The sequence below is a fragment of the Serinus canaria genome, chromosome 5, assembly GCF_022539315.1.
Source record: "Serinus canaria isolate serCan28SL12 chromosome 5, serCan2020, whole genome shotgun sequence".
Classification (NCBI taxonomy): Eukaryota; Metazoa; Chordata; class Aves; order Passeriformes; family Fringillidae; genus Serinus; species Serinus canaria.
Genome location: NC_066319.1, coordinates 7,699,136 through 7,726,712, shown reverse-complemented (window position 1 = coordinate 7,726,712; position 27,577 = coordinate 7,699,136). Strand labels below are relative to the sequence as shown.

Below are 27,577 nucleotides of genomic sequence, written 5' to 3'. Positions count from 1 at the left end.
TCCTGTTGGTGGCAGGCTTCTTTGGGCTACTCTGTCAACACACCTCACAGCAGGGTGCCAATTTTTGCATCCGTTTTGTGACATTTTTCTCTCTCCTTTGTCAGGATTATTTGTAAAGTTATCCTCAGAGAATTTCCAGCACAAGCTTGTGAGCTTCCCCTCTTGTTGGTATGAGGAGTGCATGCTGTAGAGTATTTGAGCTCACAAGGAGACTGGGAGGAGAGCTAATTAGTGAGCCTGACAAATTATTCCAGTAGGAGTATATTTGGAGCGTGTGGTTCGGATGCAGGAGGGGTTTGCACTCTGGTGCTGAGACAAACAGCTGGAATCACGGGCGAATGAAGGTTTGGCCCAACACATCTTCTTTCTCTGGGATGAGTCTGAGTGAGGCTAGCTGTGGTTCAGCCAGTCCATTTCCTCGCCCTGAAGAGCACGTTTGATAGGGCAGTGAGGATGTTTTTGTTTCACGTCATGCTTTCACTCCGGCAGGGTGGGGCAGTCGTGGCCAGGCGTTTAGGTTTTGATGTTTCCCACAGGACCCGCCATGTAGCTGCTGCCATTTAGGATCAGTCTCCACATGCTGGCTGCTTCTGGGGCCGCACATTTTTTGTTGTAGTAGCTCCAAAATGACAAGTTCCACTCTACCTTTGCTTTCTGATCCAAAGGCAGTAGAGCAAGAGAAAAAGCTGTGCAGCGCTGCCATTGGAAGTGCCGCGCAAGGAAGCCCTAAAGAGTTCCTTGCAAGGCAGCTCAAGCTTTAACCTGCCCTCCTCTCCCATTTCCAAGTGCTTTGGCTAAATGTGGCAAATGGGAGCAGCCATAGGGTGAGAAGGACTGAAAACCTCTCTACAGACCTGCAATAAACTCACAAAAGAAACCTGCAATAAACTCACAAAAAACCAGGGGTTTTTTTCCCTCATCGAAATAGTAGATGGTTTTAAGAATGGGTACCAACTGATATTTTGGTCAGATCCAAAATTAGGATCTGACTTCTAGGATTGTCTAGCAAAATCAGTGCAGTTGGAGGGTATGTATGTTTCATCCTCCCAAAAAATTTTCATGCTTTTCCAAGTGTCTGTCATGGCCTCATCACTTTTTCCCTGTAGCTTTTTGTTGTCTGAATGGGTATCTGGCTACATGTGTCTGTTCAAAATAAAGGGGATCGCTTCTTACGTGGTGTATTTCTATTTCTCATGTGCAGATTTTGAGTGCTTCAGTTTCCAAGGCTTCCTTCTTTCTGTATCCCAAGGATTAGTTGTTTGGCTTCTGGGATAAGAACAAGGGTGGGAGAACCTTAAGAGGAAATCTCTGCCCAGTTGAAGCTCTTGGTGATAGATCCCCTTATGAAAAGCCTTATGAAATGTGACACAAACTTGGGTTTTTATTTTTGAATACATGTGACAATTTTAAGAATTTTTTTTCCTTTTCTCCTTCCACTGGATGATTTAAACCCCACCAAAAAAAAAAAAATAAAAAGGAAAAAAAAAAGAAAAAGAAAAAAAAAGCAGACCAATGAAAAGACTTGAATGCTAACTTCAGTTGAAAACAACACTACTCTTGTGAGACAGTTCTCAGCAGTGTTCAGCTTACTGGTTCTGCTCAGCCGTTCCTTTCCTGCCTGCTCCCTGACCCTCTGTGGCACTGAAATATCCACTTCTAGGACAACCTTCTTCCTGACCTGAAGGCTAAAAGTTCTTCCCTCTCTTATTCTCCTGTTTAAAATATCATCCTTGCATCAGCCAGATCTACTGTTAAGAGGGATCAAAAGCTCTTTTCCTCCTGCCCTATTCCCATCCATATCAATATCCAGGGCTCTGAGTGCACTGCTCTCCAGCGAGAGGTAAAATTTAAATCCCTAAATACAATACTTGGGCTAGTAACACCAGCTCTAGATCACCAAACCCTGGGGATTTTTCAAGTCTGCAGTATCCTAATGAAGTAACTGTCCTTGTTTGACAAGTAATCAATTATTTGGGAGATGGAGCTAATTGCTGAAAAGTAGCATTGCTCTGACTCGAGTTGTGGAAGCCTGGAGCCAGGTTGGGGTGTTCCACTCACAGAAATGTCACAGGCTATGAAATTAATCCTAGTTTTGGTGAAACTTCAAAGGAAAAGACACTAAATTAATGTGATGCAGGCAAGCAAATGCAATGGAAGGCATAGCAAGGAAAGCTGTTGGTGTGATTCCAGTTTGGATTCTAGTAGAGATTCCAAACTCAAACTCTCCTGGTGGCATGGGCTAGTGATTTAATTTCTCTGTGCCTTGGTTTTTTAGCAGTAGAAGGGGAAAAAGAAGGAGCTGTCAGGGAATAATTAGTGGATTACACTGTACTTCAAGGTCTTCCATGTGAGGGAGTAGCATTTTGTGTTTAATGCTGATGAACCTTGTTTGTGACCAAAGTTGGAGACGGGGCTAACACCAGCACTCAGCTTTGGAATATCCTGATTAGACTTATCCCTGTATTTTACCATCACATCATGCAGTAGATCAGAGTCCCAAATTCAAATGTTGCAGTTCTCATTCAGATTTGGACTTTGCCTAATTTTGGTCTGCTTCTGACCATGACTAAATGCATTATTAAACTGTCCAGTTATTAAAAGAAATTTTTAAAATTTCAGAACAGAAATGCAAATAAAAGTTTCATTTAAACAAAGGATGCAGTTAGCAGTGCTAGCATACAAGTCCAAGAGTGTGAACAAATCAGGATGTTATTATTTAAGGAGCATAGGCATGAAAGAGCACTTCTGGAGTACTTGTTATTGTCCAAAATATCACTGAAATTCTGATGACTAAGTACAGCCTGCTTATCTCTATTTGAAACAGTGCTCTATGGATTCACTATTTCTAAAGGTCTTCTTTCCATTTCTATATAGATATTCTCCCTTCACATTTTGAAGGTTTGAAGAAGAGGATTGTTTTTCGAGTCACACTAAGTAAACATTAAATGCATGCAGGCTTAAAACTAAAGCATGCATGTTATGTAGCAGCAATAAAAAGTGCTCGGCTTGCACGACTTATGATGCTCAAGCATTGCCTTGTTAAAATGCCAAAAAAACTTTTTCTTTGCATTTTTTTGAAAAGTAAATCTCTTCCTTTGACCTTGCAATACTTAACTTTTCCAATCCTTTGAACAAGTGATATTTATTTTACTGAATGCTTTTATATTACAGATAAGGTGGATGAAATAGTGCCAGTTTCCAAGCCATCAAGAATTGCAGACAATGCAACTGTGGACTCCAGAGTGGCAACTATAAAACAGCGGCCTTCTAGTAGATGTTTTCCCTCAGCTACAGATATGAATGTGAGTGGGAGCCACGAAGCACTGCTTTATTCCTACTAATGTATCTAATATCTTGATTAAATAATGCCCAATGCTTTGTAAGGGAATAATTGACAATAATAGCATAGCATGTATTAAAAATTAAATGCTAGAATTCTGAAATTGCATCATTCAAGTGCAGAATTTAATCTTACAAAACTTTGCAGGTAAAAAAATTAGCTGGTTTTATTGCATTTTGGACATACTTTTCTATTACCCGCTTTAAGCTGTTGCCTTGTAAATAATACCAACACACCCCACTTACAGCTGCTGTCCTTTCATGAGTGTCTAAACAAAGCCCAGCCTTCCCTTTCTCTCCACCTCCTCCCCATAAATAACCCCAGATTCATTATTTTCCATAAGAATTTTCAGTGAAAGGGATAATGGATGAGGCATTATTTCCACATGGGGGAGACTTTCATGCTTTAATGCTGTTGGGGTTTCTGTTTGCTCTTTTGTAGTCCATGTATGAGAGACAGGGTATTGCTGTGATGACACCCACTGTCCCAGGGAGCCCTCAAGGTCCTTTTCTGGGTATACCTCGGGGTACAATGAGAAGACAAAAATCTATAGGTAAAATGCCTCTCTTGTATGGTTTTGTTCATTAATAGCATACTTTTAGTTACTTTGGTTCTTTCCTAAAGTGTGTTTCTCCAACATCTTTACCCCAGTGAGTGGCTGTTTAATCTTTATACAAAGCTCACGAGGAAAGAAGTTTGTGTGTAAGGTGATGTGATTTGGCAAGTATGGAATTATAATTTGGTTATTTTCTCTAGAATGTTCCCTCTAACAAGGACAAAAAAAAAATCAGTACAAGCCTTTTGCAAAACATTAGGGCAAAATAGGATCCTTTTTTTTTTTCCTTGTTATTGTGGTGAAAGCATTGTAATGCTGTGTAGTTTACAAAGAAATCCTGTTGATCAAATACACTAAAATTCACCTTTTTTTTTTCATTTCAAATGATGGCAATAGATGTTTTTACAACAAAGAAACAAAGAACGGATAAAATTTGGTCTTTCTTTGTTCTTGTTAGTAATCTTAGCAGTGACTTTTATCAATTTAGAAATGCATTATGCTGATGTAAAATTAGCATCCAAACTATCCCAGTATTACCCAGTTTATTTATGTTAAAAGCCATATTTGTAATGATATAATGCCATCTTTTGATATGCAACATTAGGGGGTTTTTTCCCAATAGGATCTTCACAGTCCCTTTGCTAAAGTTCAATTGCATCTTAAAAATTCATTAAGTTTCTGAGTTGTTTTATTATATGCATTCGTAGAATATGGGAGCAAGGCAGAAGCGTCTCCTCTGCACAGAATATCTTCCCTGCTCAATAGTTTTCAAAGAAAATGTGCTTTTCTACAGCCACCTTGCTGATACAAAAACCCCAAACATTTGCCTATGCATCAGTTTAATTAAAATTCCATAACATCCTTTTCAATCCCGGCACCTGGGATGTCCAGCAGGAAAGAATGGTTATGGTGGGAATCAACCTAAAGGCCTCTTTTGGAATTTGGCATACTCCCCATGCTGTGGGGAATGCACCCTGGAATTTTGGGTTGGATGGAGAAATAGTACAGGGTGAGGGTTCCCAGTGGATGTGGCAGTGTTTTAAAAGCACTCTCTGATTTTTCAGGAATAACGGAGGAAGAGCGGCAGTTTCTGGCCCCTCCTATGCTGAAGTTTACCAGGAGTCTTTCAATGCCTGACACCTCTGAAGATATCCCACCGCCACCACAGTCCTTACCTCCCTCTCCACCACCACCTTCCCCCTCTCTGTACAACTCGCCCAAATCCCTGACATCCCGGAGCTACGGAACGATCAAACCTCCATTTAACCAGAATTCAGGTGCAAAAATCTCTTTGGTTAGGCCCGAGAGCGTGGGGACGATGATAAGGGACAAAGGGATCTATTACCGGCGGGAGCTGGACCGCTACTCCCTGGACTCGGAAGACCTGTACAACCGGAGTGCCGCAGCTCAGGCCAATTTCAGGAGCAAGAGGGGCCAGATGCCGGAAAACCCCTATTCCGAGGTCGGGAAGATTGCCAGCAAAGCCGTTTATGTGCCGGCCAAGCCAGCCAGGAGGAAGGGGATGCTGGTGAAACAATCCAACGTGGAGGACAGTCCAGAAAAGACCTGCTCTATTCCAATCCCAACCATCATCGTCAAAGAGCCATCCACCAGCAGCAGCGGGAAAAGCAGCCAAGGGAGCAGCATGGAGATCGATCCTCAGTCTTCGGAGCAGCCCGGACAGCTCCGGCCTGACGACAGCTTGGGAGTCAGCAGCCCGTTCGCAGCAGCCATTGCAGGGGCCGTGAGGGACAGGGAAAAGAGGCTGGAGGCGAGGCGCAATTCCCCGGCCTTCCTCTCCACAGACCTGGGAGACGAGGACATTGGATTAACCCCACCAACACCACGGATGAGGCAGTCCAAGTTCACCGAGGAGGCAATGTTCAGCAGCGACGATGGTTTCAGACAGCTCATGTCGCCATCTCCGATCCCCACCCCCAGGGAGCCCGAAAACCTTTTCAACAGCAGCGAGCCCAGCAGCCAGAGTGACTCAAGGACATTGAATGCTCCGTCCAAAACGAAGGGCACTGACAGCAGTATGGTGGCAGCCAAGCCCATGAGTGCACCTGGCTCGGATAGCTACGTCCACCCGGTCACAGGGAAGCTGTTGGATCCAAACTCTCCACTTGCCCTCGCGCTCTCTGCCAGGGACAGAGCCATGAAAGAGCAGACACAGCAGATTCCAGGCAAAGGGGACGCAGTCAAAACCGACCTTAACAAACCGCTTTACATTGACACCAAGCTGAGACCCAACATGGAAACGACTTTTCCTGTTACTGCCGCTGTCACCAGGCAAAATACCCGCGGCCTGTTGAGACGGCAGGAGACTGAGAACAAGTACGAGATGGATGCAGGGAAAGAAAAGAAAGCTGAGGAGAAGAAGAACATGTTGATAAACATCGTGGATACCTCGCAGCAAAAATCAGCTGGCTTGTTGATGGTGCACACAGTGGATACGGCAAAGTCAGATGATATGCCTGAGGATGAGGAGGAAAAGGGAGCTGAGATGGAGCCGAGCCCTGAAAACTCCCCACCGGAGAGGCCGGAGGGCAGCGAGGAAGCGGAGAGTGAGCTGAGTGTCCCTGCTGCGCCCGAGCCCCCGGCTTCTCCCTGCAAAACCATCATGGCCGCCAGCTCTGTGGACGACCCTGTCATCCTGCCTTTCCGCATCCCCCCACCGCCCCTGGCCTCAGTGGACATCGATGAGGAGTTCCTGTTCACTGAACCGCTGCCCCCTCCCTTGGAGTTTGCCAACAGCTTCGACATCCCCGACGACCGCGCGGTGCCCGGCTCAGCGCTGACAGACCTGATAGCCCAGCGGAAGAACGGCACCCCTTCACCCAGCCAGCCAGCAAACTCCTTGGACGGCAAAAAGCAAGTGGGTCTCTCAAACTGTTTGCCTGCATCCTTCCTGCCACCCCCCGACAGCTTCGACAACGTCGCCGACTCTGGGATCGAGGAGGTTGACAGTAGGAGCAGCAGTGACCATCACCTAGAGACAACCAGCACTATCTCAACAGTGTCCAGCATCTCTACCTTATCCTCGGAAGGGGGGGAGAACGTGGATACCTGTACAGTCTATGCAGATGGGCAAACATTTCTGGTGGACAAACCCCCAGTACCTCCTAAGCCAAAAATGAAGCCCATAATCAACAAAAGCAATGCACTTTACAAGGACGCGCTGATCGAGGAAACTGTAGACAGCTTTGTGATCCCTCCTCCCGCTCCGCCCCCGCCTCCCATCAGTGCCCAGCCCAACCTGGCGAAAGCTGTCCCCCAAAGGACATCCAAGCTTTGGGGGGACGTGCCGGAGGTGAAAAGCCCGATTCTCTCAGGCCCCAAGGCTAATGTCATTAGTGAATTGAACTCAATACTCCAGCAAATGAACAGAGAGAAATCCTCAAAGCCAGGGGAGGGATTGGAGTCGCCGACTGGAACGAAAACTGCGAGTCTCAGTACAAGGTAAAAGTAATTAACCAAATCATTTTCCAAAAAGGCTTGATCTTTTTTTTTTTTTTTTTTTTGCCATCCCTTTGCTCACTTCTCCTGTAAATCACATAGATAAAAGAAGAGTGTACTCTGTATTTGCTTAACGAATAATCTGTGTCAAACAAGAATTTCTTACACTGTCAACATTTGTGTTGCCTGCATGATAGGACAGGAGCTTACTCAGCCTTCAACTTCAAGGTTTGCACATACCTTTCTGTTGGTTTGATGTGAATTTCTTAGATTTCTCTTTAATTTTTTTCTCTCTTTAATTTTTTTTTCTCTTTAGTTTCTTCCCTTTTAAAATGGGGTGATAATTTAATTTTTCTTCAGTCCCATGAGGTATTTTGGCTTCAAACAGGCAAAAAGTGTTTTGCCAAGGGTTGCTTTGCATTCACTGTGTGGTCTCATTTGATTCATGCTGAGACCTCTCCTAATCTATTTAATCATAAAGTATTTCAGAGAATTGTTCATTATAATCACTTTGCACTGTCCATGCTAGTACTAAACCACATCTGTATGGAATGTGGACATAATATCTTGAAATCCACAATTATTAAAAAGAGAAAGCTAATTTTGAATGTTTCATTAGGAGACTGAGGTATTTCTTCTTGCAAAACCACCATGCTGGCTTAGTTTTTTTTAAAAAAGGTGCCACCTAAGTCAATTTTATTAGAATTATTCTGGTGGTTAATAAATAGCATCAGCTTTGGAAAGCTGATGTACTTTGCAAGCATGAAAATAATTTGTTTTTTAGGGAAGGGTGTCTCTGCTGATTGCAAAGATTGCTCATTCAGAAAACAGTGTGATCCACAGCCTCGGCGTCACACAGTTAGATATTATTTCCTGCAGGATGGAAGTCATCAAACTGGTGTCAGTGAGGGAATTCAATTTTTAGATTTGAGAAATGGTGATAAAACACAGAAATTCTGGAATTCCTTTCAGTGGCACTTGACTAAACGGAGAAGAAATTGAGTTGGGTCTGCAGGAAAAGCCTTCATACATGAAAAAAAACCACATTATTTTTGCTAGATGTTGATCATGTTTCGTGTTAAGCCCCATGAACATGTTGTCTATAGCTTCATGTGTATCACATTATTTATCAGATTTTATTTTTAAAAAATTAATACTGAAAGGTATTTCCAGGTTACAGTGGAGATCTTAAGCATCCCTATTTTATTAGAAAATAACCGAGGCTACTGACTACAAGGCACTGTAAATATGTAATAGTACTCTCATTACTGAGAGCAAAATGAAAAGTAGAAGTAAATAGAAACATTTTTTCTGTGAAAATACATTTCTAAAGGTATAAAGGGTGGGGAAAACTTGAAAAACTATAGCACTTCACTAGAGAAAGGCAAACTGTTATGTAAGCAGAAGTAGCCCCATATGTCACCTTTTAGAGGAAGAGCTGACTCAGTGTTACAAATGTATGCTGGGTTTTTTTTCTGTCCTTAAGGGTTTTAATTTTTCTAACTCAGCTTTGGCAAATTGCTACATCTTCATTATGGAATACAAAGGCTCAACTGCAGGGGGGGAAAACCCTACCCAAAGCATTATTTCAATGGGGCTGAAATCCTGCTTCTTCCCTGAAAAGTAAACACAAACACTCATCTTTGCAAGCTGGAGAGAGGATCTGGGAGGTGCCTGAGCCAAAGGAGCTAAGAGGGGAAAAATGGGATAAGGTGGCAGTGGCAAAGAGCAGCAAAACTCTTGGCTGTCGTTTGACTGTGGGAGAAAGTGACACCTCCACAGCATTCCCGGTGGGAACAGGAGACAAGAGGGCTGGGTTTTCTTTCCTGCCGTTTTCCAAACTGATGTGATTAGTTCTTAATATGAGCTGGATTGAAGCTGCTAAACCACAAGGAAAGGATTTATTTTTTAAGCAAATAATAATCCAGGAGACAGCCGAAGAGAGCCAGCAATCTACAGATGCTAGAAGTGTGTTCGAAAAGGTGCTTCAGGCAGAGTCTTTTCATCTCAACCAGGGTAAGGCAGAGAGATGGAAGTGGAGATGTTCACTTGTGGAATCAGAAGCCCCGTGGGTTTTTTTCACTGCTTTTACTCCAGCTTTATCTCTCTAAAAGTTAAATAAATTACAGCCTTTCTAGCCCAACTGCATGACTGACACAATTTTTTTACAAAGCTGTCACATATTATGACCAAGGAATACCACCTTGTGAAAATTTCAAGTGTAAAACTAATGTTTAAATTTCAAAGGTAAAATTCCTGGAGTTCCTTGATATTTTTTCCCTCCTAACACTCTAAAGCTTGTGACAACCAATTGTTGATCTTGCAGCCCTTCCCTGTGAGGTAGCATTAGAAAGGGACCAAGGAATTTTGTCTCACAAAAAGCAGGGATTCTGCTAAATTAAAGAACAACTCGTTAGCTCTGCAAACAGAGCAGTGATAATAAGTGGGCCTGTTCCTATCCTTCAGCCAAGGAGAAGGATTGGGAAGGGTTATAAATAGGAACAGCATTCACAGGCTGGCTTGGGCGGTGTTCGCAGCACAGGCAGCCTGATGAAATTAAAAATATGTATCTGCTTATGGGGCCATATGTGAAATTATGGGCCAGATTGGAATCCTGAATCCCACTAGGAATTCTCTTTGCACAGCCAGTAGATGTAAAACTGGGATTCACTGAAGGCAATTGCCCTGTTAGGGTGGCACAGAGGTGAATTAAACTACGGACAGTTGGGTAATGACTGGCTGCAGTAACCCATAAAAACACCTTCTTTGTGTGTTTTTGATAAATGAGGATTAGGTAGAGATCATTCTATGGTCCTGAACAGCATTTCTGAGGTGTTACATTGAAACCACCCTAAACTTGCTTTTATTCTCTGCATCTTGGTTTATCAATCATCTTCCATGGTGTATTTATAGTTTTCCCGTGGTTCTTATGGAGACACTGAGCTTCAAGATTTTTAAATAGAGCATGGAAACACTTGGCTGGAAACCATCTGGTCCTCCATCCTCAGTGGTAGTGGCCAGCCTGTGGGATAGGAAAAAGGAGCCCAGCAGGAGAAGGGAAAAGAAGAAGAAGTGAGAGAATGCCCTTGCTTACTTTGTACTAACTGAAGTGTATAATTAAAGGGTTTGATCACAAGGTTCAGGAAGAGAGCTCCAGATCTCACTCCCAGTTTTGGCCACCATTTACTTTGAGGAATTATGGCCATCAGCTGTGGTGACAGAGGTTTTAATCGGGTTTATCCACGTCCTCCTGCAGGTGAGGAGGACAGGGTGTGTCAACCACAATAAATGCAGAGGTGCTATAAATCCATTTGAGAGGCCCCTGGCTTTTCTAGGGAGCTGATGAAAGAACAGGGAGAAGAGCAGAGCTGGGCTTTCACTGGGAGAGAGGAGGAGTGTTTGTTCGGTCTGTGACCCTGCAGTCCCATAGCAACACAACCATCAGGAGGCAGCCCCTGAGATCCAGGGCCTAAGGCAGCGTGGCTGAGGCAGGATAAACCTGGGGGCTGCCAGGGACAGACAGCTCAGCCCCCCAGGGAACACAGCATCCTCCCTCCCCCGTGCCTCTGGAGCACTGGTAAGGAGTAATGAACAGCAGCTCCTGCTGCTCTCCACCAGCACCACGCCAAAATGATCCATGGCTTGGCCAGGGGGAGAAACACTTCCAGTTTTTCTGATTTTGCCCAGCTGTGTTTGCACAATCCCACGGCCTCTGGGGCACATTGGCATCACTGCTGGTGGTGGGAAATACTCATGATCAGTGTGGGAGTTATGGAGGATGCTGTGGAATTGAGTCCTCCAGGAAGAATAACCTGCACTGTGCTGGAATAACAAGTTTAAAAGAGAAACTGGCCAGTGATTTTGGCCATCAATGAATTAGGGTTTTTTCATGAGCATTTGGAGAAGTTCCTTTTATTTTTCCACAAGCAGGTAAGGCAGAACAGAACTTAGTAGTGAGTCCTTTACAGGGAGTGATCCTGTGTTTGGTTTATGGTAAAGGATGTCTGGGTTTGGCAGAGGATGAAATAAGTGCCTTGACTTTTCACTTGCTGCTCTCCCATTAGACTCATTTCACATTGTTAACTGTTTGCCAGCCAATTTCACAGGATTGCTTGCTTTGTCAGTGATTTCTGCAGTGTTTCAGTCATTCCATTTTGTCATTTTTATTTGCTGTCATGACTGCTGTTGTCAGAGGAGGGCCATGCTGAAGTGCCATGAAGTAAGTGCCAACCATAAAGCATGGACTGTTCTGTGTTGTACATTCTGCTGCTTTTTGATGCTCACCCATTGTTATTGCATTTCAGTGACTTTGGTGGTGACTGTGTTTCTCACAGTGCAGTGTGGATTAGATCATCCTAATCCAGAAATGGTAGCCATCCTAAAATGGGACCTAGGATGTCATCTCAAGGTGAAATAAAAGCCACATTCATCAGAGAAGTACTCAGAAAATGTGTTGGTAACATGAGCACATAAGACCAGATTTCTGAGTGTGTCTGAGCACCTAAACAAGGGGCAGGACTCTTCAGATATGGCCAGATTCTGCCAGAGTTTGGGAGGTGCAGGGGTGGGGTGATTGATACAGTTTTATACATCTGTGTGAGGCTAAAAGTAAAGACAAACCACCCCATGTGGTTGTCTTGTCCTCGAAAGCTGTGGAATCCCCCCCGTTCTCCTTCCAGCTTCCCTTTCCCCTTCAGTTATCCAAGCAGAGAGGGCTGAGGCTGCCTCCTGGCCTAGCACCATCCCCTTCCCATTGCTTTCCAGACATTTCACATGGAAACTCCTGCTCCTACACAGACAGACTCCCACAGACCTTCCTGACTGTTCCTCGCTGGCAGCAGACACCGAGCAGCTCTCAATTCTTCTCCCCACAATAACGCCCTTGTGAGGAGCTCTGCATCCTGCCAGTCATCATGTCAGCCCTTGTTCTTCACCTGCCCCCAAAACAGACAATTCTTGCCTTACTTTCCTGCCTTGCAATTTGCCTCTGAAAACAAAGTAAAAAAATTAAGAGGTGAAGACAAAGTTTGGGGTGTGTGCGGCCTCCAAGATCTGTAAGAATTTAATTTCTTGCAGCACCCCTATACAGCTACTTCACTCTTGGTTTTTAAGGTGTTTTCCTTTGATACAATGGAAAAGCTGTGTCCGAACCAGCAAGTCTTCTGGAAAGTTCTAGGTTAAAACAGCTCCCAGGAGAATAATTTGGGGTTTTTATTTTTCCATGGGAGCTGCTGCACTGATTTGCCTCTGATATTAAGTTAACAGTAAATTTGAATCTTGCAAATATAATTTAAATTTAAAATAATTTTTTGGCTACAAGCTGTGCTGATGGCTTTTATACTTGGAGGCCATGTGGTTGTGACATATAGGTTATATATTTTGATTTTAATATGAAGCAACATAATGGGCACTGCAATCAGTGCAGGCTCACAGCAGCAAATGTTTATAAATTACCACCATATGCTGATTCCAATAGAGCAACATTTATTTAAAATAATTATTGGACTTTGCACCTTTTTTTTAAAATGAAGTTTGGGGTTTGGCAGGTTTAATAAGGATTTGACATGTTTAGGATAACAGATGATCAAATAAGGCCTAAGGAATTGCTCTGATTAAAGATCCGGAAACCCAGTGACACAACAAACCCTGCCTGCTCTCCAGCTGGAACCTGCTCCCTCCTTATTGACCAAGCTGCCAACCAGCCTTAAAATGCAAGACAGATGATGGTTTCAAGGCTGTGTCTGCACCCCAGATCGTGTGGGAGATGTCATAAATTATCATTTAGGATGCATAGGAGTTACATAAATATCCTTGGGGGTTTTTTTCCCCCTTGGATTACAATTACAGTGCAGCACGAAAGAATGGAGTTGCTATGGCAGGTGGAAAAGGGGGAAAAGAACATGGGAAAATAATCTTGGTGTGAAAGGCATGGAACTAAAAGCCTGGCAGTGCTTCAGCAGACTTCCTTGAGTTTCACCAGGGCTGTGCCCATGCCGTGAGATTTGAGCATTCACATGGCTATGAACTGAGTTGGTGTTGAAACCTCTGCAATCAGCTAAAAAATCTTACAGCTATCTCAGAGTTTTGTTTTAATAATCATCAGCCCTGAACCTCTGGCTTGGAGAAAGGAAGATGCTCTCAGTTCTCCTGCTGCTGCTTGCAGCCATGTGAAGCCAATGTTTTGATCCAGGCTGACAGGAAGCAAAGGACCAGGATGCCTGGGATGCTTTGCTCACCCTGGGTATTCCTGCCCATGGGGCTGAGAAAGTCAGGGAACACCAGCCAGAGAATAGTTCAAATGAGAGCACAGAGTTTACTTCTGGGGGGTTTGTTTCTTCTGTCTTAACATCCTTTATTCAAAGGAGGAGTGACAGTAATTTCCTGAGCAAGACTGGGCAGGGAGTCTTTAAGAGGAGCAGTCTGAAGGAGAGGCAGCAAAAGCGAGTTGCAAAGCACAGAGCCTGGAGCTGTCAGTCAAGCAGTAGAAATTACCTTTCATCACCTGGAGTAAAAGAAGGCATATTTTCATCATCCATTTGATCTTGCCACAATGGGTGTAAATACAAACCCCTAATTTCTAGTATTTGCAAGACAGGAAAAGTAAAGTAGAAGGGTGATTGCAGGTAAAGATCAGGGATTCATTTCCCTATTTATACAAAGCTCATTCTTGCCATCACTAGGATAGCACTACCCCAGCCTTTCTCAAAGAAGGCTTATTCTTGGTTTTAAATTATATCATGCCTTAGTAATGAGTGTGAGACTCCTAGTGCTGAGGTAAAGGAGGTGGAAATAACTTGCTCCCCTTGGTTAGTAGAATTTAATAGTCTCTTGCCATAGACTTTTTATTTGTAAGAATGCTTAACTCCAGCCTTGGAAAACAATGAGAGCCATTAGGTGCCAAAAACATCACTGGAAACACTCAGAACCTTGCCAAGTGTTTCCTTTCTGTGTTAAATTACAAAGCCATAAGTGCTGGAAGCATTGCTCCTACTGGGTTTTAAGTGAAGTACCAATCTTCCAAAGAGATCCCCCTGTTCCCATTGAAATCCATGGAGCAGCCTGTGGGAAATCAGTGAGAATGTTGGTGTGAATTAGATGTGAGTTCTCCCAAAAGTGATTCTCGGTGCTCTTCTCATGACAGGGAGCTTTATTTGAGCAGGACCTGCTGAGATGTCAGTGTGGCAGAGCTGCACCTCCCTGGGCTCTGGGTTGGTGTGAAGTGCCAAAGCCCCAGGGGTGACTCAGGGAATGCTCTCAGGGCTCTCCACAGGCAGCAGCCAGCCAGGGAATCACTGTCTCCAGCTCAGGGCTGCAGTAGGTGAAAGGGATTAATAACCTATTTGCTAGCACTGCCCCATGTTGCCATTACCCTGCTTTTCCTCCATCCCTTTGAGTTCTTTTCTGCACAGCACTGCAGAATTAATGCTGTGCTGGATTAATGGAAGCATTTCCAGCTGACATCATGTACCCAAACCATGCTCAGTTCTGCCCAGGACAGGCAGGACAGGCCAGGCCTGGGGACAGTGTGGCACTCAAAAACAGAACTCAGAAACAGAGGGCTTCTGTCAGGGTCTGCACCGGAAATCTCAGTACAGCATCAGCCACATCATCCTCTGGACTCCATGGCATTGCTCCCAGGATAAATAAACCCGTCCTTTGGTCTGCAAGTGCTTTAAATTAGTTGTCTGAAGGTTTTCCCAGTTGGCAAGTTATTTCTGAAGTGAATAACCCTGGGCTCTGTGGAGTGTCCTGAAGTGTGCACGCTGACCAGCAGGCTCTTCCCATGGGAGTGAGGGCTGTGGGGTCAAGCCTTTGATGACATGAACAGACCCAAACCTTCTAAATTTGCTTCTGTAGCCAGCAGGCAGAAGAAGAGGGTCGTGTTCCTTCACCCACCCTGTCAGGCTGGGCATCAGAGCGAGCCTCTCAGCGAGGTTCATGCCTGCTTCATTCCTAATCTGAAACTCATTTTCTTTAGGCAGAACTTGACCCCAGCTACATCACCTCCAGTCATGCACAGGAAAAAGAATTTTGTCTCCTTAATTTTGTGGTGAAACTGCCAGAGTATAATTTCTCTGTGGAAGGAAGTAGACACTGAGATGTTTTAGGCACCTTAGAAAAACTGGTTTTTGTTTAAAGCATGGATAGAAAGGGAAATAAAAGCAGCTTGTTCTATAAACTATGAATATTCTGCAAAATTCACTGAGTGAAGCCCAGAAATCCAAAATCTGGTGCTTCTGAAACTTTCCACAGCTACAATTATTGGCTATGTTATGTGTAAAGCCAGAGCTGAAGGATTCCAACCCTCCACGTGGCAAAGGGAAGGTCGACTCCTGGTCATGCTTTGCTGAGAGTACAAAGTGCTCCTGTGCTTGTTTCACTCAGCTCTTCTCATTTAACCAGGAGTTAATGTGGGAACAGGTATTAAAAAGGGAGAGACTGTGCTCTGGAAGATGCTTTCTCCTGGACTGCTCATAAGCAAATGTTTTGTCTTTAACTATGGCTTACCATTGGTGCTGATTTTCTGGGAAAGAGTCAGTGGTACTATTTTTGTACTTTCAGTTAAAATGTGAAACTCCCCAAGTATTGCCATGCTGTAATTACCACGTGCAGATGGGGCCATCCTGGCCAGCAGCTCTAACTGTGCCTGTCTGTTTGCCCTTGCAGGAGCACGGAAGTCATGAGTACTGTCTCAGGTACACGAAGTACAACAATCACTTTCACTGTCCGACCCGGAGCCAGCCAGCCGATCACACTACAGAGCAGGTCCCCAGACTATGACAGCAGGACCTCAGGAGCAAGGCATGCTCCCAGCCCTGTGGTTTCACCAACAGAGATTAATAAAGACATCCTGCCTGCTCCTCTGACTGCTTCTGCTTCAGCCTCATCTCCTTCTCCAACTCTGTCCGATGTATTTAGCCTACCCAGCCAGCCCCCTTCTGGGGACTTATTTGGCTTGACCACAGGGCGCAGCAGGTCTCCTTCTCCCTCCATATTACAACAGCCAATCTCAAATAAGCCTTTTACAACTAAGCCTGTCCACCTGTGGACTAAACCAGATGTGGCAGATTGGTTGGAAAGTCTAAACTTAGGTGAACATAAAGAAACATTTATGGACAATGAAATAGATGGCACACATTTACCAAATCTACAGAAGGAAGATCTGATAGACCTTGGAGTGACTAGAGTTGGGCACAGAATGAACATAGAAAGAGCTTTGAAGCAGCTGCTGGACAGATAAGAATAGCTATCTTGCCTCACAAACTTCTGTTGATAACTAGAGATGGGCTGGTACTGACATACCCCAAATGCCTTGTCTGTCTGCGAGTGCCAGCAAAATTGGGGGGGAGGGGGAAAACAGATGAATTCCTGGTACTCAGGAGATGTAGTCTGTCTGCTACATGCCCAAACACAAACCTAAAGATGCTAAAGAAGTGGGGACATTTTCTTTCAAATCTGTGGGGAGACGTGAGAGAGAGACAATTGTTAACTTTAAAACTCTTGATACTGCCCTTGGCTGGGACCGTTGCGTGAGAATTTTGTTTTAAAATTGCAAACATTTCAGGGTTTCTTTTACTGACAGAAAAAAAAAAAAAAGCATTTTATTTTATTCTCTCCTTGACATTCAGTCTCCAAGCAGGCTTCCTTCCCCAGCCCTTGGTTCATTTTAAGAAGACAGGTTGCTCCATTACCACTCAAACCCAGTTTTATCAGTAGCAGGGATATTGAGGCAGGCACAGGAGTTCATATTCCTCTTTTTTTACTGGCATAGCTCCCTGGTCTGTTGGCAGTGAAGCTGGTTGTTCTGCTGAGGTCAGTCCAATGGTAACCTTGCTCTGTTTTACCTAGTATTTCTTTATTTCTGCAGTGGTATTTAGCACTCTTCCAAGGTGGCAGAACAAGTTCAGTGCACGCTCCATTGACGTGGCCTTGTCTGTCTGTCTGTAGGATGGTGCAGACGTTGAGTAAAGGCTGAGGAGGGACCACACTTTGGGGTACAGCAAAGTGAAGCTAGTTTGAGCCTGAGATCCCCCCCAGTTCTCAACCAGCTCAGCTGATGCTGAGTCAAAATATGAACTCCACAAGCTAGGACAAACTTTGGGCACAGCTTTGAGACTTGACAGTGAGACACTGAGAGAGGCTGAGCCCTGAGAGGTGCTGCTTAATTCAGTGAGTGGTAAGTGCCTGGGTATTTTGAACAGCAGACTGAGAAGGAAGGAGAAGAGAGATGAATGTTCCCATTGAATTCAGTGGGAAGTGTGCCAGGATCTGAAGTGAGAGAGGGATTTCAGCCTGTTAGGATGGAAATGCTTCAGATCCTCGAGAGGAGGCAGAGAGGTGATGCCAAGATGGAAAGAGCTGTCGAGTGTCTGGGGGTGCGTGTGTTCCGAGAGCCAGGAGGGCTGGGGAGGGATCCAGGTTCTCACTTTATCACTGCTGGCAGGAACTGGCTCTGCACAAGGACAGAGGGCCGGGCGCTGGCCCCCAGCCCATTCCTTGGCATGAGAGGTGGGAGCACCCTGCCAGAATCCAGGGCTGGGAGTGGGGCAGACAGAACTTTCCGGGAGACTTCCGTCAGCAGGGGAGAAACGCCCATGGCTGGTTCACACAGCTTTATTTAAAAAAAAAAAAAAAAAAAAAAAAAAATTATTTATTTTTTTCACCTTTCAGGTTAACAAGTCTCTCTCTGCATGTTTGAACTCCCCCTTGTAATTAACACCTCTGAATATCTGTGAGTTTTGTAGGACTTTCTGGACAGGATATTCAAGATGTTCAAGGTGGGTAAATTGGGTGTGGATGGCTAAACTGCCTCCCTACCAAACTTTCAGGTTCCCTTACATTTTGCAAGGTACCTGAACTTTCTTTCCTTGATATGGTCCTTGATATGGTCCAGCCTATCTCTAATTTTTTTATTATTGTGATTATTTTTTGCTCACAAACAAGTGTCTAATTAGGTCTGCAACAGCCCTAGTATGAGTACATAAAGTTTAGCATTTTAAATATCTTTCTTTACTGCAAGTTTAAATAGTTGTACAGATAGTTTATAAGCACAATATTTTAAGAAAATAAGTGGCTGGTCTACTGGGCAGCCTTTGTGCCACTTCAGTGCTAGGAAGTTAAAAACAGAAAAAAAAAACAAACAAAAAAAAAGAAAAAAAAACTTTTTGTGGTTTACTACTATTTCTGTGGAATAATTATAAAGTCTTGACCTTTTTAAAATCAACCTCATTTGGATGCATCTGAACCAGCAGAGCTGTGTTATATTTTCTATCTTTGCTAGAACTTCTACAGAGGAGGATGAATATTTCTTCAAAAGTGGTTACAGTTACCAACGCATTGGAAACTCATAAAAATCAACTTATTTAAGCCTCCTACCCCCTTTATGGAACAGCAAATCTTTTGACTTAACATCTGTTACTGCGCTCTGTTTGTACTTGGGGAGTTCCAAGGAGCCTTGACATAAAAACAAAGCACTGAGGCATTTTGCTGTCAAGGAGTGCTGAGTTTTTCCATGGAGGTGTAGAAAATGGCAGTTCCACTCAGATAGGTCGATGCAGGCAACTTGAGGCCATCACACACTTTAAGAAGAGAAAAAAAAAAAAAAAAAAGAAAAGGTAATTTAGCCATCTTTTGTCTTCCATTTGGTGATACGACAGAATTCAGTAAATAAACCACTGATGCCATGCTCTCTCTTTTTTTTTTTTTTTTTTTTTTTTTTTTTTTTGTTTTTTTCTTTGGGTACAGTTGCTATTACCTCTATAACACGTGCCAGAAATACGTTAGGAAATAAATACAGTAGTAAAAGAAAAAAACGTAGAAGTTGACTTTTAAAGCTGCTTTTTTTGGATCACAACCTTCCTGTTGGTTGAACCTGCCCTGAGCAAGGCTGACACACCCAGTAACTCCCAGGTGGGACCGTCCCTTCCTCACACAGGTGTGGCTCCTGCTCGGGCATCTCTTCAGGTACTCCAAGAGCAGGTACAAAACAAGCAGAAGAAAGAGCTGTAAGGGAATAGTTTTATTTTTCACCTTATGTCCTATGAAGCAAAAAGGTAAGGAGACCTGAGGGGACCTACTTGGACCACCAGAATGCACCTCTGCCAAGTCGAGTTCGGTCTCCAGCTCTGAGGGGTGGTTTGAAACAAAAAAAAGAAAGCAATAGTAACAGATAACGCCGTGGCCTCCGAGTATTTTCACCAGGGGGGAGGAGAGAAGACCCATTTCTTTCATGCTACTCTGATAGTGAAAAACAAAGTCATTAGAGATCTATGATATTCTGGGTTTTAGGATCAACTTTTGTTTATATACTGTAATTTAAATAAATTGCATTTACATGCCTAGTTTCTGTAATATTTGTGTATACAATACCAAACTCTTACAAGATGTAAATTGTGTATAACTGCACAGACTCCTTGCCCTAGGTGTCTGAGAACATTTTAAGTTTAATTCATATATTATAAAATGACTAGATGTGACTGTTGATTTACAGAATTTACATATCACAAAGAAGTTAATTATTTGTGGTACTTAAGTTAATAAAAAATAGTGATTTTTTTTTTCTTTTCCTCTCAGTTCTTAGAAAGCATTACCCAGTTGATCTGGCGATGATTATGTGTATGAGCCACAAATATTGATAATTTTTCCATTACATTTTTTCTTTTCTTTTCTAGATACTAATATGTTTCTCGCTATAGTTTGTGTAACAACTTGTGTTCACGTTATCTATGTTGCTGTAATTTTTGTGCTTTAATTCCTCTTATTTCGACTGATTAAAAAAAAAAAATCAAGCTCCTGTAACTTGCACTTTTCCCCAATCCTTAATACTCTTGTATGGCAACCAAAATTACTGTAAGAAATAAATATAATATTGCACTAAGGGTGTGGTTCTGATTGCAAACAGAGAACACTGTCTGGATTTTTATTAAAAAAGAAAAAAAATAAGTTGCCAAAAATATTTGCAATTTGTTATTGAAAATGCATAAAATGCTTTAACAAAATGTAGATAGAACTAAGGGAAATTTATTGATTTATTGTTGGGAAAAACATTTCCTGTTTATTCCTTTTTTTTTTTTTTTTTTTTTTTTTTTTTTTGTTAAAGCATTTCTTATGCCGAATGTTCTGTTCATTTACTGAATTTCAGGGTTCACGCTTGAAATCTGGAAAAGCAGGACACTTTGAAGGGGACAGGTAGAAAACTGCATTACCTGGTTTTTTGGTTTTGGTTTTTTTTTGCCTTAAGGTGGAACTCCGAAATGTGTGGAATGTTCTTTGTTTGGGGAACGCATGCCCCGAGCTTCAGTGCTGCTGCTGCTCTGCCATTTCACGGGCACTGAAAAGTGGGGGTTTGGGGATTTTATTTTTATTTGGGGCTGGGGTTCCTCGGGGGCAGAGCAGCTGTGCAGAGGGGAGGAGGGAACAGCGCTCCTTGTCCGACTTTGTGCATCTTGTGACTTTGAAATCTGTACCAGCGGGCTCTGTTTGTACTGTGAATAAACAAGGCTGCAAATGGAAAAAAAACCAACCAAACAAAAAAATCAAAAAACGAGGAAACAATTCTCATCTTCTTTTGGCTTAAGTTAAAGATTTGTTTTTCTATCTTTAAATGGTGATGCAATGAAGAGTATTTTTATTTTTATTTTCTAAGATATTGGAATAAATGCCTAGAACCGTTGCCATTTGGTTTCATACGTTCCTTAAGTATGAATCTCTTCTCAGCTGTCGTTCTAGCTCATCATTTTTGTAGCCCCCTGTTATTATTTCTCTCATGATTTCCCAACAACAATTACTTGGCAGCTTTGTTTTGTTAAAAACATAAACTAGAACCAGCCTGTTTGAGGTTTTTTTATTTACTTATTTCAGGTATTGTGGCAAACATCTGTGTATCCAAATAAAGTCAGGTATTTCCAGTGCAAAACAAAGAATGCTTTGCAATTGTCACTGCTTGTTGGCCAAAGAAATGAGAAGAGTTGATCATTGCTGTCATTGTGTACATTGTATCAATGTGTTCTGCTTTATTCTTTGGTTTCTGTATTTGTTTCTGGTTTTTTTGTTTTTTTTTTTCCCTGTATTTTCCTGCATTTCGTGGACTTTCATCCCCTCTGTCCTTGGCTGGGCCACCCAGAGTAGCACGATTGTAACAACGCTTCAGAATGTGTGTTTTTAAAAAAAAAAAAGACAAAAACAAAACAACAAAAAAATTGTATGTGCCTTATAATTTTCCACCTGGATCAGCTACACTGTATTTCACATAAAAAGCTTTATCTTCAAGGTGTTCAGTACCTGACAAACAGGGAGTGCTGGGGCTGGAGGGAGCTCCGTGTCACTGCTTTAGGAAACACTGAGGAGCTGCAGTGATTCAGACCTTATCTTGCCACATTTTTGGCATTGTGAGCCTGATTTCAAGGCTTCTATTCAAATCAGGCAAGCAAGAGGGGGAAAAGAAATGAGATGAGACTGTTATTTTGGGTTCAGTTCACTGCCATAAATCCTGGGTGGTTGGGACAATTGACATGGGCTGTGTTTCACAGACGAGGTAACGATGATAAACAAACTAAGTGGACTTGATGCCATTAAGTCTGCCACAAACTGGTTCTGTGCCACTGACATCTAGTGGAACCTGATGGACACTGTCTCAGAGCAATATCAGACCTTTAAAGATATTTATTTATTTATTTACTTTCAACTACTGTCATTCTTTCTAAAGAAGCCGTTTTAAAAAATTTTGTATTGCTGTTATTTAGGTTGGCCTGAGTATTTAGGCCTTCAGTATTTTACAGAAAGGCTGACTGTATAATTACACAAATTATACATGAGTGAGAAGTCTTTAATGTATTTTCTGGTCTCTCTGTGCTTATGTTTTCTCAGTTTTCTGTTTTGAACGTCAGCATCTCCATGTGATACTTCATTTGCATCCGGCATGGTTTTTAATGGGAATATAGGTTTTGTCTCCAGTACTGTAAACCTTGGACTGTTTTGAACCATTTTTGACACTACAACCTGATGAACAACAGCCTGTTCAGCTCCAAATTGGGGGGGGGGGGGGGGGGGGGGAAGTGAGTTTTGTGGTTGGGAAGCAGTTCAGAACAGCTGGGGGAGGGGATTTCCCTGATGTGCTTGCAGTGCTGAAGTTTGGTTTCTCCAATAAAATTCCAGTTGTTTTCTTCCTCAGGACTGATGCCAGGAGGAATCCGTGCACGTGTGTGTGAGTTCTTGTACGCTTTCAATGTAAAGGTCCTTGGGCAGCCTTAGAAAACAATGTACAGATAGGACACCAGTGTTGCATGTGCTTAAACCTGTACTGGAATCAATGTCGCCATGTACCTGTTTGCTTTGGAAATCTGAAGAGAATACAATATACAGAAACCTCAAAATCTACCTCATGTTTTAATGGGTTCTTTTCCACTGGTGTGCTCCCATTACCTGAATGTCTCTGAGTGTTCCCTGCTGGCTGCAGGGAATGGCCAAGCCTGGCTCTCCCCACCAATCCACCCCTAGAAAATCCCGAGTGAGGAACTGCTGGGGCTCTGTCATTCTTCTGTCCTTTTGTTGTGACCCTGTGCTTCAGCTTGGGGTCTCCTTTGGGGTCAGACCTGCTGTGGCGAGGGTGAGCTCAGAGCCCCAACAGATCAGACAGAACTGAGACAGAAGTCACTTCTCATTTTCTCATTTCTGTTATTGATGTATTTATCACTTACCATTTACTTGTCGCGGAGCTGACAACAACAATCACTTCATTTTTATCTGGGCATAGCCAAATACTGCAAAGAAATACTATTATGTTCAGAATTCTTTTTCGAGCTGTGCTGCATCCCATCTCTCCATTTGCTCTGTCTCAGCAACTTTCTTTCCTTCCAAAGCAGTGGGTGTCATCTTTAGTGTGTGCTGCATTCTGTAGGTTCAGCTGGCTGACCTGTCAGACTTTCCATGCCCCAGTGAGACATTTACAGGTGTGCACTTCACCTGAGGTCATTTGAAATGTCCAAACCCACTCATTTTCTGCATTACAGAGAAGGCACAAAGCAAGGGCAGGTGACTCCCTGAAGCTACTTCTCAATTTCTAGGAAAGGAGTTTTCTTCCAGAGGCAAATTCCTCCCCTCTCTGTGCGTTGGGAGCAGACCCTGGACACGCCTTTGGCTCTGTCCTGTGGGCACAGCTCCAGCAGCTGACCTTGGTGCTGTTCTGCCACCCTTGGGGACAGAGCCACCCGCAGCAGAGCTCATCTTCTGGGTGCTGTCTGTCTGTGCTGCTGAGCAGGCTGGTTTATCCCAGGGAAAACCAGCTGGAAAGCCCAGGGCCACGGGAACAGGGAAAATCTGCTTGTAGCACATGCACAGAGGGGAGAATCCCGCCAGGAATTCCACGGGACCGCTCTGTTGAAGGGGACGGGGAAGAAGAGAAATTTGGCTTGGCAGAGACGTGAACAACACCCAGCCCCAAAAAAGGGCAAGGAAATTCCTGATACCAAGGAATAAACCTCTGTAGGTGCCAGCAGCTGGAGGGTGTTCACAGGAGCTCGGGACCAGTGGGATAAGGGTGGGAATGAGCTGGGAGTGGGGCTTGGAGCAGGGCTGGGAAGGACTCGCTCTGTTTAACCACAAGATGGGAGGCTGGAAGGAGCTGCCTGATTTTTCTCCTCAAGTGAGGGGTGAACTGCCAGGGGAGGGGGTGACCTAAGGGAATGCTGGCTCTGGGATGACCTGTCACTAGCTGGGGATGGATTCAGGCTGGAAACCAGGAGAGAGCCCAGATAGGGAAGAGAATGGGGCTGTGCTGGGGGGTCCTGTAGGAAACAGCCTGGGATTTATTCCTTATGGCACTCAACTGATCCTGGGGCACCTTCCTGTGAGCTCTTCTGCCAGAGCCGTGGGCTGAGAAAAACGGGATGGGGGGACCCCAGGTGCCTTCCCTGAGCAGCCTGGGTGGGTGGAAACTGTCCCTGCGATGGCAGGAAAGGGGAAGGAGAGGGGCTTGAAGGTCCCTCCCAACCCACACCATTCCAGGGGTTCATGATTCTATTGAAAACTATTAGTGAGATTAATACTGAAGCACCAGACCAAGCTCTGGAGCAGAGAAAGCAAACCTGGGATATTGCACCTAAAATATGACAAACCTAAAGCCTGACTGCAGCATTAAAGAACTCCAGGAAAAAAGGGCAAAAGTTTCTTCAGGAAAGAGAAAATTTCCACCTAGGCACAGTTCTGCATGCTCTTGTCAGCACAAAATAGGTGCAATAAAACAAGTAAAATAAAACAGTGATCTGCAGCTCCTTAGAGATTAAATTCAAGGTTGCCCAAGCCCCAGTATTCCTGCTAATTTAGCCCTTACCTTCAGGTTCTGTTTGTTTTCATGGCTTGTTTTGTTCCTTTTTTATTTTTTAAAGAAATAAAGAAAGCAGTTAAAGATCACTGGGGGATTTATTCATTGTCCTTGTCTGCAAGGACAGCAGAAAATTTGTAGCAGTTTCTATAACATCTAAATTCTTTAGCAAAACACATGCATTTCCTTTTTCTTTTTTTGCATTATTAAATAACAGATAAAGGAAATGTTCTAAAGTAAGGATGTTCCATCAGACTGGAGAAACTGTCTAATTAACCACAGTAAGAAACCCTGTGAAGAATTTCAGAGATTTGAAAGGCAAAACCAATATTCATTTTAAAAACCCCAGAAACAAATGTGTGGTTGTGGATGATTCACTGTCCCCCAAAGGGCAACAGGGCCACCTGTCAGAACACCAGTAGACTGTGCCAAATATTTCATTATATTGCTTACTTACTACTGAAAACACAAGTTTTATCCCATTAGTTGAGGTACTTGGGTTTATTACAAGGCTCAGTTCTATCCCTGTACTGTAAATCACCTCCCACAGAAACAAGACCTGGCTTGTCTGGGGTTTAAGTTTAAGAACTATTGAATATTTTTGCTGTATCATTGCCTTTTTTTTTTTTTTTTTTTAATCCTCAGGACATCTTCCTTTCCCTGACTGATCTCTTGTTATTCTTGTATAGATGAAATTCCCTATTTTCCCTCATGATATCCAATATAAACACAAGAACATTTGGATTTGTTTGCAGTTACCAGCTACAAAAGATGAAGGCCAGGACCGATATCTGAGCTTTACAGAAAGGAAAGGTGATTCCAGTGCAAATTAGCAGCAATAGAGTTTTAAAAGCAGAGGAACTCAGAAGGAACTAATTGGAGGATCTGTTTCCAGATAGCACTGGAAATAACAGCCAATATTCAGTAGAGAAATCTCATTACCAACTTGCAATACTCCCAGGCTGTGTTTGAGTCTGAGATTTTGATGGCCTTTATTTTTATCAGTACTTTGCTGACCACATTAAAGTTTTCTGCACTATTGTGCAAACACAGGGGAGGCAGAGCCATAAGTGGCTTGGTTAATGAGGAATTTTAATTTATTTTGTAGCTGCCACACAGATGAATTGAGGGTAAGTTGGTAGCTTGTTTTTTTCCAGGAACTGTAGTAGCACTCTGTGTGCCTGGGAATAATCAGAATATTGTTTAGGTTGGAAATGTCCTCTAAGATCATCCAAGAGCTGCCAAGCCCTCCATCAAACCATGCCCCCAAGCACCACATCTATGTGGCTTTTAAATAATTTAATAATTCTACATCATTTCCATAATAATTGATCTTGAGCTTGAGCTACTTCCCAGGCTGGGATGTGCCAGTGTCCAGGGCTGCCCGGCACAGAGGAACAGGACAAGTGTAAATGTGCACCTGATGAATGTGCACACACTGCAGAGGGAATGAGCAGGGAAAGGCCAGCCAGCAGCTGGGAAAGGACCCCTGGCTGCAGAGCTGACCTTCCTGCCCTTGTCCCTCGGCTGGCCTGGCCCACAGGGGAGCCTCCCCTGTCTCACTCGGGGGGACCGGGCTGCCCCTGGCTCTGGGGTGGCACAGGAGAGCTCTGAGTGGTGCCTGCAGGGGTGGACCCACCCACAGAACAAAGAGCAGCTCCCGGCTCTGGATCTGGTAGGGAGCAGCTCCCTCCCTTCCAAAGCTTCAGCCAGTGCTGATCCCCGGCCAAGATCCAACAAAAGGCTGTTTTGGGAATGTCTCTGTACTCCTGCTGACCTACCTACGGTCACTCTGGCTGTGCTTTGCTTTCAAAGAAAAGCCAGTAATTACTGGTGGCAATAATTATGACACTGGGCAGGCAGGAAAGCAAAATACAGAATTTCTCCAAAGCTTCCCTAGGCCTTCCAGACCTCCTAAAAGAAAGCCCAAATAGATGACATTCCCAGCGATGTCCCAGCTCCTGACTCGCTGCTAGCCTGATGTTTATTCCTCACTTAGGACTTCCCCTTGTGCAGTGGGGTTTGCAGGCCAGAGAATTAACAAATTTTGTTTAGCTTTCAATTTCAGTGTCTCTGCCACAGTGCACTTTTGCTGCCTGAAACTTCCAGAAGCCAAAACCTGGCACCGGGACCTGCAAACAGGGGCCTGGGAAGTCACGTAAGCCCAACTCTCCAAGGATCATTTTCTTTCTGTTTTAAAGTGGGAATTCTGCTAGAAATAGCTGACTTAAAATTTCTGGCTACTTAAAAGTAATTATTTAATCAATTTTGCCTGACTCCACCTGGCCATTAGACCCTGGTTTTGGGGAAGCTGTAGCAGAGCACCACACTCCTCCTTTCAGGGCTGCCTTGCTGTGTGAGGCACTTCCCAGGCAGTGGAAGATGCAGTGCCTCTTTTTCTGTCCCAGCTTCCCGGCTCCTGGGACAAACCTATCAAGTGAAGCTACTCTGATCAATCCAAATTCCCTTTTTGGAAGAGATCCAGGGCAGGTACTCTACACTTGGCCTCCAGATCGATCAATTCTTGCTCTTTTCCTCTGCCCATGGATTAATGTCTCACTTTGTCCTTCACCAAGGGACTTTGCAGCAGCTCTTGTAGAAATGCGCTCAACGCGAGAGGAATTTGAAGCAGCTTCTTCCAATTTAGTACAAATCCAGCACCACACCATGAGCATCCTGTTGATAGATATGGACATGACTGCAGCCTGAGTTTTGGAGGCTCCACATCCCTTCCTGACAAGGAAGAGCCTGCAGCAAGGGGAAGAGCTCCTGAACTGCACCCCAGCAGGAGCTGACTTGGAGTATTCAACACCCATAGGCTGCACTGGAAAAGCTCCTGGTACAGACTGGATTATCTCAGAAAATCAGAGGGGGCTTCAAGTCTGCATTTGCAAAGCCAAACCAG

General features: G+C 43.7%; 2 protein-coding genes across 3 annotated transcripts in view; one reads left to right on the top strand and one right to left on the bottom strand.

Annotated features, from left to right (window-relative positions):
* The window catches only part of SHANK2 (SH3 and multiple ankyrin repeat domains 2), a 259,058-nt gene extending 238,847 nt beyond the window's left edge, over positions 1-20,211 (top strand). The window contains exons 19-22 of the mRNA XM_050975060.1: positions 3,172-3,302; positions 3,782-3,893; positions 4,961-7,358; positions 16,023-20,211. Coding sequence (XP_050831017.1) covers positions 3,172-3,302; positions 3,782-3,893; positions 4,961-7,358; positions 16,023-16,596 — 3,215 coding nt within the window. The 3' untranslated portion in view covers positions 16,597-20,211. The remainder of the gene's footprint in view (positions 1-3,171; positions 3,303-3,781; positions 3,894-4,960; positions 7,359-16,022) is intronic.
* Positions 1-27,577, bottom strand: part of PPFIA1 (PTPRF interacting protein alpha 1) — a 503,873-nt gene that overhangs the window by 400,094 nt on the left and 76,202 nt on the right. The gene's annotated exons all lie outside the window — the stretch shown is intronic.